A 13,061-nucleotide genomic window follows, 5' to 3' on the forward strand; every position below is an offset into this window, starting at 1 on the left:
TGCTAATAGATAATCACCCATAGATATTGTAATCTATCTGGGTCAGTGAAGAGTCAGGAGTCCGTCTACCCCAAAATCTAGTCATATTAATAAGGTTTGACTAATACACAAGGGTTGTCAGATTAAGCTTTATTGTTGCACCGTAGTAACACACATAGATACAAACTGTATCTAAACCTGTAAGCTGCTTGCAAAAATAGTGGATAAAACTAGTAAATATGTTAAGCACCACTACATCCATATTTCCTTCCCTTCCCAGAAGTCATGCTTGCTGTCAAGGGGCGTGGTTTTCCTTATCCCAACATGAAAAACTAATTTGCATATTTTTTCATGAGCTGATGGCAATATTTTCTTAAGGGTTTTTTTTTTTTTTTAAACAAAAATCTAGTACCATTGATGTCTTCACAAAGTATTTTAGAAGTATTTTTTGGGAGATTTTTTTAGATGTTTTTATTTCTATATTATTTACCTACGGTAGAGGTAGAAAGGAAGAAAGGTCCACTCACAAGAGTGAAGGATTCCAGGAAATTATCTCAGCAATTATGGTCAAAGCCTCACGACTAAGTTTTGGGTTTCAGACTCGGCAGGTCTCTATAGGATGTCTGAATGGCAGAAAGTCCTGAGTCAGGTCATCTGCATAACTAATGATCTGCATGCCTTGGGCAATGATGCAGAACAAATGTATCAGATGTTCCAAAGCCTCCTTCACACAGTTTACCAACAAGGCAGGACTTTTCCCTTGGGTCGACTGTTATATGGAACACATCAAGAGTGTTCATTTCATTGGAAAGAAAAAAAAGAGGAAGGGGGGGGGGGGGTATGCATGACTTTGTAGTCCAAGGCAAAGAACGTGGCAATCCATCTGTCTAGTCTTTGAAATATTTGTTGACCATTTCAATAGAAAGGTCAAAAAATTAAAAACAAAAAACCTCTTGGAAATCCAATCCAACTATTACATAATGGAATCTAACAGCAGTTTTACATTTCGGTTTTGTTATCATGCATCTATAGAAACTCTCCTCCTCTTTAACTATTTACCAACTCAACTTTTTCTTCCGCTAAAAGCTTGGAATGTGCAGAGAATATAAACAGTGAGGGCTTGTTCAGAAGACGGACTTCTCTGCCAAAGATCCCACTCCCATTGCAGCCTATGGGAGGCGGCCGAGTGTCACGGAAAAGAGAAGCGGCCTACAGATACTCCAGGCAGAACCCAGGTGGATGGCGATTAAAATACAGGCCGTATTATTCAAAAAACAACTCGGAAAGCCCATAGCAGATTTTGACACAGTAATGGACACAATCAACCCAAATCTTAAAAGGGGTGTCCTCATCCAACATAGAATAGGTGGGTGCAGCAGGATGCTTGTTCAACTATTTTTTACTTTCCTTAGACTTTATCGTGGAGTTCCGTAATTGTGTGGCCATATACTTCTTCGGTCTTCCCACATGATGGATGTCAAGGGAACCAGCTCTTAAAGGGGTTGGCCACTTTACCTCATGTGTTCTGTAATGTGTGTGCGTGTGTGTGTGTGTGTGGGGGGGGGGGGGTGTTTGGCTGGATATTAGTTAATTTACCAATATACATCTATTAATAGTTCTGCTCTACTTTCTTGATATGTAAAGTGAAGCCTCCTGTCTTTTACCTCATCAGCCAGAGATTACTGACCATAAAATCACTGCATGTGAGGGGTCATGTGATCTCTAACTGGTGATTGCTCATGGACAGTTACAGATCACATGACCCTCCATCTGCAGCCATTTTTTGGTCAGGAATGTCCGGCCGATGAGGTAAAAGACAGGAGGCTTCACTTTACCTATCAAGAAAGCGGAGCAGAACTATTCATAGATGTATATTGGAAAATTACCTAATATCCTGCCCCCCCACACTTAACCTCATGTATTTTGTAATGTGTATGTTAGTGGCAAACCCCTTTAAAGGACATCTACCATCAGTTTAGTGATGGTATATGAGTCTTAATAATAACTTTCTGTGGAACATTGTTCTTTTAATTATAACTCTATGGGGCAGATTTGCTTACCCGGTCCTGTCACGATCCAGCGGCGGGTTCTCTGTCGAGGATTCGGGTCTTCCGGTGATTCACTAAGGTAATGCGCCCGATGTCCACCCGGTGTCGCTGCTGCGCTGAAGTCCGTTGGAGTTCACCATCCGTTGCTGGGTGCAGGTAAGCGTGTGTCAAGCAACACATTTTGTTTTTTTTAAATTCCGCGTTTTTTCCAAATCCGTCGGGTTTTCCGGTGGCCACGCCCCCCGATTTTCATCGCGTGCATGCCGACGCCGATGTGTGCCACAATCCGGGGAAATTCGCCGCAAATCGTAATTTTCCAGTAACCCGACGAAAAAAACGCGATTTGGGCCCTTAGTAAAAGTTATGCCAAGTACCCTGAGGCGCTCAAGCTATGTCACTCCAAGTCCTCAGGGAGCCTTGTATTTAAATTTATACACCCTCCCTGTAGCGTTAGCGGTCCCACCCATCACCTATCTATGCGCTGTAGGGGACATTGCGAGACCGCTAGTGCTATGGGGGAGTCTATAAATTAAAATACAAGGCTCCCTGAGGGTCTTGGGTGATGTAGTATGAGCGCCCCAGGGTACTTTGCATACATTTTATAACTTGATATTTCCGCGATCGCAGCATGTAGAGTTATAATATAAGAAGTTCTGAGGAACGTTATTCATCACAAACTTCTTATTAGGACACATCGACCATCACTTAACTGATGGTAGACGCAAGTGTTACCAAGCCTGTGTGTGTGTTGTGGTTAGTAGCAGCAGCTGGACTGTGAAAAATACATTTATATGATTTATTAATATTGCCGCTGGACTTTGAGCACTAGGAGAGTCTCTGCACAATGCTGTGCTTGATCTTTGTACAGGCAGTCCCCGGGTTACATACAAGATAGGGTCCGTAGGTTTGTTCTTAAGTTGAATTTGTATGTAAGTCGGAACTGTATATTTTATCATTGTAATCCCAGCCAGAACTTTTTTGGTCTCTGTGACAATTGGAGTTTTAAAAAATGTTGGGTTGTCATAAGAATCAGGATTAACAATAAAGCTTCATTACAGACGCCTGTGATAACTGTTACAGCTGATTATTGTAGCCTAGGACTAAAGTACAATAAATTACCAATATCCAGAGGTCCGTTTGTAACTAGGGGTCGTATGTAAGTAGGGGACCGCCTGTATTAAAAGTACTCCACAGCTCCTCTCCTCTGCTGTAATACCTAACCAGAAGCTTGCTACTGATCTTACTTATAGCTCACACCGCAGGCCTGCAAGCTAGTTTCAGGTCAATTCTAGATCTCAGATGCAGTTTCATTATTATTTAGAAGCACTGTGATACAACGGTGTGGTTTTCATAGCCAGAAAAGTTGTCATGGCTTCACTGTATGGCCATATAAATTAAAACATTTGTTAGTCAAACGCCAATTCAAAATTAAGGCTGACTGCTCTCCCGTTCAATGACACTGAATAAAAGGCCAAGTGTGCATGAATTTTACAGGTAAGTTCACATTTAAACTTCTTCACATCTCTTAAAGAAAAGAGGAATTGGGCGAGACATGTTCTGCTCATAATGACAGCACAGAAAGCCCTTCAGGCTCATTAGCATAATTTTACAAGCAGATTTTAAAAGGAAGTAGGCCATGGATAACAAATATAAGAAGATTACCACAGTCACGGTGCCTGGATCTATGAGTAAATGTCCCAGGTTTATCATGCCGGATTTTGATGGTAGATTTTCTTTAATGACACATTTTAGACCACAGGTTATTATGGTTTTCGTACCTATACTTAATATAAAATTGAAGACTCTGCTGGTGTCACTACACAACCTAGCGCAGAGTAAAATCTGACTGTCAATAGCTGTGTGTGTAATGGGAGAACAATAATGCAATTATGTGAATCAGAAAATTGTGCAATTGTAAAAAATTTAGAAAATGCAAAAAAAATAAATAAATAAATAAATAAACCACCGTGAAAAATTACTTGTGTTTCTCGGATTAACATTTAGTTCTTCAAGCAAAATGTCAACTTGTACCCACGTATGTGGGATGTTTTTTTTTTTATATTCCTGCAGTTTCATAAGAGGCTTCATGCAAATGGTCATTAAAATATAAATATTGTAATAATGTGTAACTTGTGCTGCAAAAATATACACATTCTCTAGAATTAATGATGCATTTAGGTATTTTACTACATTCAAGAAACTTCCCTGCATCCTTTCATTTACATTTTAGTCTATGCAGTATATATAAATCCCCTTCACCAGATCCACTGATTTAAAGTCCTTACGGCTCAGGTTTAGGACTGATTTGATGCCCTCCATGACTCCATGTATACTTTGGCAGCAGCCACCTGGCATTGGTTGCTAGTCAGTAAACGTGCTCCATGTTACTTTACAGTTTAGTATCACCAAGACATCTTAAGACTTGATCTGAAAATTCTCCAACAAAGTAATATATATAAATATATTAGAGCCCAGGTTACATAACAGGTGTGTTCTTAAAGGAAACCTACCTTCAAAAAAATCTTCTTACATTTGTTATCCCCTCCTGTTATGTTGTTATGGCCTCCTTCCTTTTAAAATCAACTTTTAAAATTACAGCACATAGTGGGAGGGGGAAGTGCTTTCGAAGCCTTCGAAGCTGCAGCACAGAAGGGATCTGGTAACAGCTCCCAGAGCCCTTCAGGCTCATTAGCATAATGCTTAAAGTTAATTTTAGAAGCTCATGGATAACAAATAGGAAAACTACCACAGTCACGGTGCCTGGATCTATGGGTAAGTGTTCCCGATTTATCATGCTTGAGTTTGTTGGTAGATTTTATTTAAGTTGGAACTGGTATATTTTGTAAGTGTATCTCCAGACAAAGTATTTATTTTGTCCATGTGACAATAGGATATCCAGAATTTTGGGAACAAAAATTAAACAATAAAAAAAAATAAATAATTGAAAACACTTTTGATAACTCTTACAGTTACTTACTGCAGCCTGGGGCTAAAGGTCAGTAAATTACCATTATCCAGAGAGCTTCACCAGAGGTCACAGTGGGCAGTGAGGTCCATTTGAAACTAAGGGGTCGTATGTATTTTGGCTGTTCTTAAAGGGATGTTCCTATTCTAGCAAATAAATGTTGTTTGAATTATGAAAAGTTATACAATTTTCAATATACTTTCTTTTATCAATTCCTCATAGTTTTCTAGATCTCTGCTTGCTGTTATTCTATAGAAGTCATCATTGTTTTTCTCCAGTGGACAGAAATCTGACCATGGTCACACAGGTGCACGTCTTGTTATATTGTACAGCTCGGATTACTGTCTGTGATATAACGAGCCCTGCACCTGTGTGACCATGGTCAGATTTCTATCCACTGGAAGTAACATAGAAGCTTTTTATAGAATGACAGATGGCAAAGATCCGTGAGGAAATGATACTGAAAGTATATTGGAAAACTGTATAATCTTTCATCATCATCAAACAATAATTTGCCAAAATGGGAATACCCCTTTAAGTCTGTGGCTTCCTAACTAGGTTAGGCACAGCGTTGGGGCTATCCAACAGAACAGTAATGTAACCTGCTAAATACCATTGTGAACTTAGCCTTAGCCGCATCTAGTAACTATGAACTGATATTATAGTTCTGTACAACTACTTCTGTTCTGTACTGTCCCTTGTTACCCACAATAAACAGATTTTGGTTAAATTCCAATACATGAACAAAAATGCTAATAATCTCCAATGGTCATCCCCAAAGCTCAGTTGAGGACCCAAACTTACCTTTCAGAAAGAGTGGACTGGCCTGAGTATATTCCTTGTGCTTTGCTTGGCCTTGCTGTCTCCGGTTTTCAATATGCTGCTTCACTCGGGCATCGATTGTGTCTTTAAGTAACAGACAAACCTCCTGAGAAGTAAATCAAAATTCTACTTTACAAGTCTTAAATAAGTAATGTGCTGCATGTAATACTCTACCTAAAGGACAGAGCCACGGCAAGGGGAAACGTTCACGAGCAATACCCATGGGGCTCATTAATGGAGACACCACAGTGAGTGCTATATATATATATGACCATGTTATACAGATGTGTTCTATTTTTAATGTGGTGCTTTATTAATATTTTTAAAGAAGGACCCTTGTACTCTGTACTCACCACTGTGAGTGAATAAAACTATTAACTGCCTTACCCAACTAAAGGGGTTTTCTGAGCATAGAGGGGGAGAGTGGGTTTTGGGACAACCCAGAACTTCTGGTCGGGCACAAGCTTGAAACTGGAAGTAGTGGATTGACCCCAACCAAACAGCAAAAACCCAATGCGGGAGATTTATTGCATAGTAGACCAGTGCAGAGTACAACTTCTTGGCTGACCTCCATCAAATATACTCAGTTAGCCTCACAAAAGGTATTGCCTGATTTCTTCACTCTTCATGTGTCATTTTGAGGGTACAGTGAAAGCTGTAAAAACAGGGCCTAAAAGAACATGGTGCAAATGTGTTTTTTATTTAATCAATTTCACCACATATGGAATTTTTTTTCCAGGTTCCCAGTACACTGCACTAGTATAAAAAAAAACGCAAAAAAAAGCCCTTACAAAGCTCTGAGCATGAAAATATATATAGGGGGGTTAAAGAAAGGGAGCAAAAAAAAAAAAAAACCAAAAAATGAAAAAGACCATAGGTGGGAAGGGGTTAAATTACTTGAGAATTCTGACAGCTTGATAAATCTCCCCCAATGTTCCTAAAAAAAAAAAAAAAAATCAATACAATTCCTTGAAAGCCAATAAAAGAGGACAAATTACAGAAGAGCCCTGCACCTGTGTACAGCAGGTAATTAGCCACCAGCTCAGGATGCCTTGTCTTATCACAGTCAAATTGACAGTTTAAAATGGATTATGAAGTCCTTAGTATTACGAGAGCGTCTCAAGAGACAGCTGTAGGCAAGGCAATTAGACTGCGTACATACTCGAGAAGGCTCATTTAACTTGTAGATAGCTACTGGGTGCGATGATCTTCTTCCACATCCCGAGGAGGCATCTTCTGGTACACTGATCTCAGCACCTGTCTCTGCTCCGGGCAACAAAAACTTTGTACGACGATCCAGCGGGCTTGACGTACAGCTGTCAAAGTATTCCTGGACTTATCGTTTTGCTTTGTGCCTTAGGTCGCTTACGGATTATACGTTGAAACTTTATTAAAATGCCAATCTAAGGTACAAAAGCCTCAGTGTGGAGCTTCTGCCCTACCATGTGACCCGGTTTTACAGAAACATTTTTGTGTGGTTTCATTTATTTTTTTATATTGCCAATGGCATTTTGTGTAATGATCACTTGATTGACAGAGTCTTATAGTGTTGTCCAACGTGTCCAACAATGTGTGAGTGTAAATTGAAGGATTAAAAACACCTTTACGTGCATTTTTGTTATCCCGCAAGAGCCACATCCGCAGTTTCCAGCAATTCTGCGCATGCCATTCGGTGGCAGGTCACTGCTCGACCAATCAAACACGTCACCGATTGACCAGTGGTGACATGCTGGTTATAGATAGGTCACTGCAGAGGTCAGTGATTGGTGCAGTCGTGACCTTCTCATATACTGTAGGCATGGGGCTTGAATTTGGGTTGAGGCCATTTACTTTATCCAGTCTTATCTGTATTACCATATGTCAAGGTTTGTGATTGCAGGACATATTTCACTATTTTTATTAAATATTTAACATGGTTTTTAGCTGGAGTCGGAGTGTCAGAAAGTTGGAGTCAGTACATTTCTTCTTGGTGTTGCTGAAAACTAATCCAAACTTTTAACTTCAGAGCCTTAATAAAGTGAAAGGGACTAGAAGGCCTAGCAAGTTGTGTCTCCTGACTCATTACACCTCACCTTAAAATAGTTGTACAAACTTTGATTATCTCTTTCCACAGGATACAGGCTAACAAACTGATTCAAGGGCAGGGGCGCAACATGAGGCCCACAGTGTCAGGGGGCCCAGTAATCTGACCTGACACACTAAAGAATCGATGTGCAGTGTTATATGTACTGCACATTGTACAGCATACTATGTATATATTATGTACCGTATTTTTCGGACTATAAGGCGCACCGGATTATAAGGCGCACCATCAATAAATGCCTGCTAAAACGTCTAGGTTCATATATAAGGCGCACTGGATTATAAGGCGCATCTTATTATAAGGATGAATGACCAGCAGGTGGCAGACCTGTGCACAGATCAAGGCAGCTGTTGTCTGTAAGTACGGTTCATATATAAATAGAACCAAAAGGTTCATCGCCATATAGTCCAAAAAATACGGTATGTAATGTTTATATGCTGTGTATGTATCTGCAATGTGTATATGCGTTATATGTATATGGTGGCACGAGAGAGCATAAATGTTTTTAAGAGTATAAATGTGTTTAGTGTATAAATGAGTATATAAGTGTGTTTGTGTATATATGTGTCTAGGTTGGTGGGATTGTAGTGCGCATGTGTGAGTTTAAAAAGATGCATATTGTTAAAGCGTATTCAGAAGCCTGCTATGGGGCCGGCCTTTCCTAGTTACGATACTGTTGAGGGCGGCCATACTGCTGGGATCCCCACCAATCACAGGAATGGACCCTTGCAGTTCACAAAAACATGGGTTCCCCTCTCACTAACTGAATGAAGATGCAGGTTCAGCATGTGTCATGCTGCTCCATTCAAAATTACAGGAGTGATGGAAATTACAGAGCACAGCAGTCTGGTATCTCCGGAACACCCACGCACTGTAAATAACTGTGATGGAGAAAGCCAAGCACTCTTCTTGGCACTTCCATAATACTGAATGGAGCAGCAGATTCCATCAATTCATGAGAACAGAGTCCCCCCTCCCCTCGAGCAGCTCTGGGGAAGGGGCGGGGGGGGGGGTAAATAAGGAGTTCTTGCCTATTCCCGAGGATAGGAGATAAAAATCAAAGGTGGTACAACCCCTTTAATTCCCTTTTTTAAGACTTCAAATAGAGAAATCTCAATAGTTAAATAGTTCTAAAATTGCGATTCCAAAATCGCTCCACCAAAATCCTTCTACGCCTGAAGTTTTTGGAAACCATAAACTATCAATATATAAAACATACACAGTGTATTTAAAATTGTATAATTTAAAAGGAAAAACTAAAAAGACTAACGGAAAAAAAAGATTATAATTTCGGATATATGACATAGTGACATATTGGAAGATCACTGACCAATGATTGGTAAACGCAAGGAACAGAAGTTCTCCGCTGAGGGCAGTGCTCCTCCATTTGCCTCTCCTTGGAAAGCAAAATGTGTGGTCTATGGGCAGTCTCTGAGCCGGCACACCACACATTCAGCTCTCTGGGGATGGATCAGCAGAAATCAGGAGGCAATCCACGGCTGCCCCTTTCTCTTAGCAATCAGTGGGGGTTTCGTCACTTAGATGTGTCACCATGACATGTCAAGAGCTTGTAAAAATGATAAATAAAACTTCATTATATCCTAATTTATCTCCAAGGTAAATGGCAACTTTGCAGGTTCACGTTTTTTTTTTTTTTAATCTAATATAATAGAAATTAAAAAAAAGCTTATTAAATGGATAATTAAAATATTTTTACACGAACATCTCAGCAGTTAACAAAACGCCAAAAATACAACTCAGGCCGAAGAATAATGAAGTTATGAGAAAGGGCAGAATAAAAAGTAAACTACAGAAAAAGTCATTAAATGAAGGGAAACAGAACACATGTCTAATAGTCCCCTAGGAGCTGTTAAGGGTTAGTTATAATTCACAGTAGTCTCAACATAACAATGAAAATAAGATCTGAGCAAATCAGACCAGTCCAATTTCTTCCCTGCAGCTAGAGGCTTTTGAAGTAGGAATGGTTTTGTTGTACCTCCTTCTCATGGTCAGAAAACCAGCTGGAGTCTTTACTGGTGCCTTGAGGCAAAACATGAAGATCCACCAGAACAGCAAAGTTCCCACACTGCAAGACAAAGGATGAAATCTTTAGGATGTTGTAAGGCATATGTACGGCACACAAAGAGGAAGCCACCATCTAGAATCCTACCCGGCTCCCACCTCAAAAGCAGCACATCAAATTACATGATTACTTGACCCACCGCTGGAAGCGGCAAATCACTTGTTTCGCCGCCATTCACAAGCTCGCTCCAGGTTTTCAATTAAACCCGTAAAAAATGAAGGAGAAAACCATAAACCAAACTATGATGTGTCCGCACGTGGGGAGAAAGGTCGCATAAAGCTTAGATAAACATTTTGAAACACAAGATATTTCAAGAAAAATTTGTAAATCCTAGGAAAAAAAAAGTTTTTCAAACTATTGAACAGAAGAAATGGGAAACTTATCTTCAGGAAGAGCTAGAACTCATAGTTCTTACAGGTTGTAGGGGAAAAAAAAAGGGATAAAGAACTTTACAGTAAATAACATGCAGATTTGCCGCTCATAGATACATCCATAACACTTGGGTCCCAGAAGATGTATCCGGAAGGACGAGATGCACGGCTTCAGGATCACAGTACTCCTACGGTGTGACCATGAATACCTATGGATCTGCATGAGAGATGCATATACCACAATATACATTTTTAAAATTAATATTTTTTTAATCTTTTAATAACTCCAAAAATGCACAAGTTTTCTGAGAAGGTCATTGATCAGATGAGTTTTGGTTTAAAACCTGGAACCTCCACTACAGCACCACTTCTTATATCCTTCCTTCTAAAATCAACTTTTAAAATTATGCTAATGAGCCAGTGCTGTATGGGGCGTTAACAAAACCCATGCATGCTGCCGATTCACAGGCTGCTACTTTGTGCAGGAGCACTTCCCCCTCCCTCTGTCTGGTGAAACTTCGTCTGCTGCAGCGAGATTACATCAGGCAGAGGGAGGGGAAAGTGCATAGGGAGCAGAGGGAGGGTGAGACAGTCTAACAGCCAGTGAAGCTACAGCATGGAGGGGCTCTGGTAAAACCCGCAGAGCAGTTCTGGCTCATTAGCGTAATTTTAAAAGTTGATTTTAGAAGGAAGGAGGCCATGGATAGCAAATCAAATCAAAATAAGATTACCACAGTCAGTGTCTCTGGTTTAGCATTCTTGATTTTTTGGCAGATTCGTCCCAAGTTAACAAGAAATCACTGATCTACAGCATATTGGATAAGATGCTGATCAGTTAGAGCCCGAAAGCTGTGTCTCCAGCCCATCACAAGAACAGCATCCCCAGCAATCCAGAGAATGGGGATCCTGTTCTTATTTTGGGTTGCGCATGCATCCTGCCACTCCATTCAATTATATGGTAGAGTCAAAAATTTCCAAGCAGAACTCTCGCCCATCTCCGATACACCGATGCATTGTCCATAAGCGTGATGGAAATACTGAGCACTGTTCTCTGCAATTTCCAACACTACCATACTATTGAATGGAGCAGCAGGACAAGTGCTCGACCTAACACTCCAACTATAACTCAGAAGAGACCCCAGCAGTTGGACCATCATTGATCGGTTTGTTAACACATTTCCTGTGGATAGGGGATAACTTTCTAATTTGGTAAAACCAGTCTAATATAATTCTATAGAGAAACAACTCTACACCTGACCATGGGTAGAGTCCGAGGTATGGCAACATCGCTCAATTCATCTCTGTACAATACCAGGACAAGCCATGGTCAGGTGTGAAAGGATTTAGGGAAGAAAGAAGCCAAACTCTAATTGTAGGGGGTAAAAATGTTGATACTTTCTTCTTTATTGAAAGGAAACCAATTTAGAGTCAAAGGGAACAAGGATTTACATTATTACCAGACATCTACATACACAGGGTAAAAATAACATTAGTTTATCAGACATGAAGTGTATAAACTAGGATATACCATACACTCCGGTGAGGGGAACTCTATAGGTCTATATTTCGGATGCAATTACATTCTTGAATCAACTTCAGCTCTTACATTCCTGTGGCTATTGGCTATACACAAGGTTTTCACACAAGAATTCAAGAACTGTTTGTGTTTCATTCCTCTTCACCATTGCCGCTAATTTTCTGGGGTAATCACGCTAACAAGATGTAATCATCAGCAAGAACAATGATTGCAATTTGGATTCTACATCGCGGACAAAGTGATCTTAAAGGGTTTCTGTTACAAGTACAATGGCGCGTACTGCTTAGATATTTGTCAACATGGCACAATAATTAAAGCAATTAGATAAAGCCTCATGGTTAGTCTGTAATTAGCATTCTTACATAAGAGAGGTTGTGGGAAGAGTTCTTCAATGGTAACTTAAATAGGCTTTCATCAAGTAAGTAGGCTTTGACCCACCACAACCATTAATGGCAAGGGGGGGTGTTTGTGATTGGCTCCTCTCTCTATGCACAATCATTTAACCAATAACTGAATGGAATTACCCCTGGACACCTAAGTCTATAATGAGCAGAAAGCTAAATTCATTGTGATATCCTTCAGGCTGGAGACACACTGTGCAGGTTAACTGCAGCAGAATCCTATAATTTATAGCTACAAACCCTGCAACAGGACTTGCAGTCTTAGAATATGCCCCCACCCCTGCTGCTGCAAAATCCTGGCACATTTATGACTAGCTTCCGACAGTAGCCTAATGTGTCCACGGCCTTAAGGGGGTTCTCCAAAGTTTGATTGTTTTCCTGTTCTACTGGATAGGGAAATACATTTGATGAGTGGCAATCCGACATCTGGGACCCCCACTGATCAAAAGAATGTGGGTCCCATTCTCAATAGTTGATGGAGTGGCAGGACCCATTCTTGACCTCCCACTTTATATGCCCAATTGAGAGTGTGCCCATATCCAACAATTAAACAAAGTACTGGAGATAGAGGAGTTAATTCCATAGTATTGAATGTAGCATCTGGACCCATGACATCATCATTTTGTGATAACAGGGCACCCATTCTTGTGATCAGCGTTAGGCCCAGCTGTTGGACCCTCCCCGATCAGCTTGTAATTCCCAATCATGTAGTTAGAGGTAAACGATCAAACTCAATACAACCTCTTCAAATGCTATGTTATGGTTATACAGT

The 13,061-nt window shown here is 40.3% G+C and overlaps 1 protein-coding gene across 4 annotated transcripts in view; it reads right to left on the reverse strand.

Annotated features, from left to right (window-relative positions):
* The window catches only part of SLX4IP (SLX4 interacting protein), a 103,105-nt gene that overhangs the window by 48,370 nt on the left and 41,674 nt on the right, over positions 1-13,061 (reverse strand). For 3 of the 4 annotated variants that reach the window (XM_072140462.1, XM_072140460.1, XM_072140461.1), the window contains exons 3-4: positions 9,894-9,983; positions 5,797-5,920 (exon numbers count right to left, since the gene is read on the reverse strand). In XM_072140462.1, the coding sequence (XP_071996563.1) occupies positions 5,797-5,920; positions 9,894-9,983 (214 nt within the window). The remainder of the gene's footprint in view (positions 1-5,796; positions 5,921-9,893; positions 9,984-13,061) is intronic. The other variant, XM_072140463.1, reaches the window with a different exon arrangement.

The sequence above is a fragment of the Engystomops pustulosus genome, chromosome 3, assembly GCF_040894005.1.
Source record: "Engystomops pustulosus chromosome 3, aEngPut4.maternal, whole genome shotgun sequence".
NCBI lineage: Eukaryota > Metazoa > Chordata > Amphibia > Anura > Leptodactylidae > Engystomops > Engystomops pustulosus.